The sequence below is a fragment of the Marmota flaviventris genome, chromosome 10 (genome assembly GCF_047511675.1).
Source record: "Marmota flaviventris isolate mMarFla1 chromosome 10, mMarFla1.hap1, whole genome shotgun sequence".
Classification (NCBI taxonomy): domain Eukaryota; kingdom Metazoa; phylum Chordata; class Mammalia; order Rodentia; family Sciuridae; genus Marmota; species Marmota flaviventris.
The window spans coordinates 120,997,129-121,000,862 of NC_092507.1; the positions used below are offsets into that span (position 1 = coordinate 120,997,129).

General features: G+C 50.4%; 1 protein-coding gene across 1 annotated transcript; it reads right to left on the reverse strand.

The window, feature by feature from the left end:
* Positions 1-3,208: 3,208 nt before the first annotated feature.
* Positions 3,209-3,517, reverse strand: Lce7a (late cornified envelope 7A). The gene has a single exon (XM_071618659.1). The coding sequence runs from the start codon at positions 3,515-3,517 to the stop codon at positions 3,209-3,211; it is 309 nt and encodes a 102-aa protein (XP_071474760.1).
* Positions 3,518-3,734: the final 217 nt, after the last annotated feature.

A 3,734-nucleotide genomic window follows, 5' to 3' on the forward strand; every position in this document is an offset into this window, starting at 1 on the left:
GTGTGTGCGCGGGCGCGGAGGACTGAGCTAGCCCCACAATAAACACCTTTTTGCTGCTACATGGATCTTGGTCTCTGGTGGGTCCCAAATTCTAGCATAACATATAAGGGCTCGTCCGGGATCCCCCTTATAAGCCTACCCAGACACCCCGATGGAGAGGTGCTGAAAACCCGGCCGGTAAGTGAAGGTATTGCCGATCTGTAGTTTTCTGTACTCTGGTTGCCTGCAGGTTCTGGTTCTGTGTTGGGTGGTCGGCAAAAGGTCCAGGTGGACGCAGCCGACAGGGTTTGTGGGAGACATCCCCAGCCCCTTCTGGGTTCTGAGTGGATTGCCTTTAGTAAAGTATTTTGTGAAGTATTTGGTAAAGTATCTTGTAGGTGACGGATCCTCCGTCCGCCTCTGCTTTTGGTTTGTGGGTAACAATCCACGACGCGCTGCGAATTCTGTGGCCGCGCTGCGAATTTTGTGTTATGTGTGTTTGTTTCTATTGTCCTGTCTGCCTCCACCCCAGCACCCTGGCAGGAGAACTAATATCCCAATCTGGGGTCAGACCCAATCTGAAGGGGATGCTCCCCCAATCTGTTTGTCTGAAGGGAAGGCCCCAGTTGGCTTGGGGCCAGCACTCCATTTCCGTTTTTGTCGACAATCTGAAAAGGGAATCTGTGTCTTTTGTTGAGTGTGATGGCATTGTTTTACTTTGGACAGATGCAGTGTCCCAAATTCCGGTCTGCCTTAGATGTGTGGAGGTAGCTTTAGCTAAATTTTAGCCTAAGAATGTCCCTAGTATGCTTCTCCTGTAAGGGACCAAAAGTCAATAGAACCGCCAGCTTTTCTGTTCTCACCTTTTACACCCCTTTTCGCTGTGTTTTAAAGAACTTTGATAAACTTTACTCCCTTTTGTTAAATGGTGGAAGCAACATTTTCTTTTCTTCCCGTAGTTGGCTTGAGTGCACCCACTGCAGAGGGAAATGCCTGCTGGGGATCTAAGAACTTTGATACCTTGCTTTTCCTTTTTCTCAAAACCCTGTCCTCGTTATTAAATTGGCATTAATTGGCTTCCAGGACAGGAACCGAATTTCCAGTCACAAATTTTGGCACCCCAGAGGGGACTCTAGAGGAGCCCCCCACCACACACACACACACACACACACACATACACACACACGCTCTGCTTTCTTGGGGAAGCCCAGCTCTCCAAACAACTGCAAGTGGAGGGTTAACTTTTTGAGAGCCAACTACGACTAGTGGAAAGTCAGGAGCTATGCCTGGTGCCTGGGGTCGGACCTAACCAGAGGAGCTGATCCTGTAAGTAAAAGGAGGGACGAGGGACTCCCAGCAGCTGCCGAAGCCCCTTTTGCTTTGGGGAACTCCCTCTTCCTTCCCTGCACTGTAGGGATCACTCCACCTCTGTCTGCTTAAAAAGAAGGGGACACTGAATTCGAGCATGACACTCTCCCACAGCAATAGATCACCCAAAGCACTGGACCTTCCCTCTGCTCCACTAGGAAGGCTCCTCATAGTGTTATGCTCAAATTCGGGACCCCCAAAAGACCACCAGAGACCAAGATGGATGTAAGCAGCAAAGAGGTGTTTATTGCGAGCTAGCTCGGTCCTCCGCGTGCATACACAGCAACTGGTGACGCTGAGAGGCCCCGAGCCCAGGGTTTGCAGCAGTTTTATACACTCTCTGGAGAAGGCAGGGACTTCACATACATCATAGCATCCCTTAGCAAATCATCACACACCGTGGGAAAATCAAATAACAACTGTAAAACATGATTAGCACATTCACTGGCGGGAACAAGTTGGGTAGGGGTGATTGGTCAGTACAAGAGGGGTATTCGTTTGAACTGGTTGGTTTAAACCACGAGGTGGGTACGTGCTGAACTACATGGTTTCTCAATATAAACTACTGGGGGGTCGCTGGCATCCCAAGTATTTTCCCCTGTCTCATGCTGATTGGTGGCTGCTAGGGGGTTGCTATGGGCCCTCACCTAGCCTGACAGATCAGGGACACCTGGCTCTACAGATGTCTCCCGTTATTTGTAGATAAACAACTCAGCAGGGTGGGTATGGGCCTAGGAGTGCTCTGTGGGTCTTTCCAAGGACAAGGGTCACGCCCCCTTCCTTGGACAGGCTTTGCTCTGAGGTAGAGGCTGGTTTCTCAATAGTAGCTCCGGAGGTGGGCATAACCCACTAGGAACTGAACAGCCCACTTTTAACCTTTTTTGGAGAAGAACATTCTATAGAATCTCTTTGGTGTTTTCCAATATAAATAAGGCAGATGCAGGCCCCATTTGGTCCAGAAGCTCCATCTGTCTTATCCGCTTGCCTGTCCTGCCCCACTGTTGAAACTACTTTCTGTGTTCTGTGGTTTTTCTGCCATTTTATTTCTCTTAGCTTTTATTTTTCAGCCAGTCTGTTTCACCAAACCCTTTTCCCACCACCCACGTGGGACGTGGGCAGGAGCTGTGTTTTGGTTAGTCTGAGCTGTGGGTTATGTGTGATTTTTGGAGTACTGTCCATAGGTCCATCCACTACTCACTTGCTAAACTTCTGGGCCGCAGAGTGTCTCCATACTGAGCTTAAGAACCACAGTCACAGAGGGCGAGCAGAAGCATATTTACTGCAGCCCACGTTGGGCTGGGAACAATGGTACCTTGAGAAGTTGCCCCAAGGCCATGACATTTACCCTGTTGAACAGAAGAGAAGAAACCACAGAGGGCGGAATGAGATGGGCATCATGACCCTAATGCATGTATGAAGACACGAATGGTGGGACTCTACATTGTGTACAACCAGAGATGAAAAACCGTGCTCTGTATGTGTAATACGAGTTGTAATGCATCCTGCTGTCATATATGACAAATCAGAATAAAAAAAATACATTAAGAAAAAAGGATCCAGGTTAATGTGGGCTCCATGAAGGAATCAACAAATACCCAGAAGTCAGTCAGGGCCCGGGGGAGCAGAGCTTTATTTCTGCACTGAGAAGGCTTGGGGAGCAGAGTTTCCCCTTGCTTTCAGGTCTCCTTGATGGCGTACCACAGCCAGGAGGGTCGAGGTTCTCAGCAAGAGGAAGAGCAAGCAGATCGCCTGCACAGCCAGTTCAGGAGGAGAGGGAGGAAGCAGCACAAGAGTGAGCCAAGGCGTCCCTCTTTCAGGCTGGTCCTTGGCTGTGGTTTCTCAGCTCCTCAAAGGTCGCAGGTCAGCTGCAGCCCCCAGAGCCCTGGTAGCCGCTGGAACATCCAGAGGACTCATTCGCACGGCAGTCAGAGTTCTGGGGCCCGGGCAGGTAGACTCCTGGAAGCCGTGGAAACCGGTGAGACCCGAGACAGCAGCCGTGGCCCCCAAACCCAGAAACGCAGCAGGTGGGAGGACAGCTGGAGGAGGCTGGGGCTGGAGAGGGGCAGGGAGCTGGGCCCGAGGCCGGAGCCTGAGGGGCCTGAGGCGGGCACTTGGGTGGACCTTTAGGGAGGCTCTTGGCAGAGAGTTGGTACTTCTGCTGGTAGGACATCTTGGAGAAAGTTCAGTTACCCTAAAAATACAGGTTTTTAAAAATTCCAGTGAATAGCAATGTTATTTGTATCAATATATTTTTCTGCAGAAACTGAACTTCCGCAGTTAAATCTGCCTCTGGTAGCTGTATCCTGCTGTCCTGGCCCAGGAGAAATCCAGCAGAGGGTAAACCAGAATTTGCTCCCCGCTTCTCCCATCTGGCCTGTTTCTCCTCA

Coding starts and splice junctions, on each gene's coding strand:
- Lce7a (XM_071618659.1), bottom strand. CDS start 3,517: ATGTCCTACCAGCAGAAGTACCAACTCTCTGCCAAGAGCCTCCCTAAA.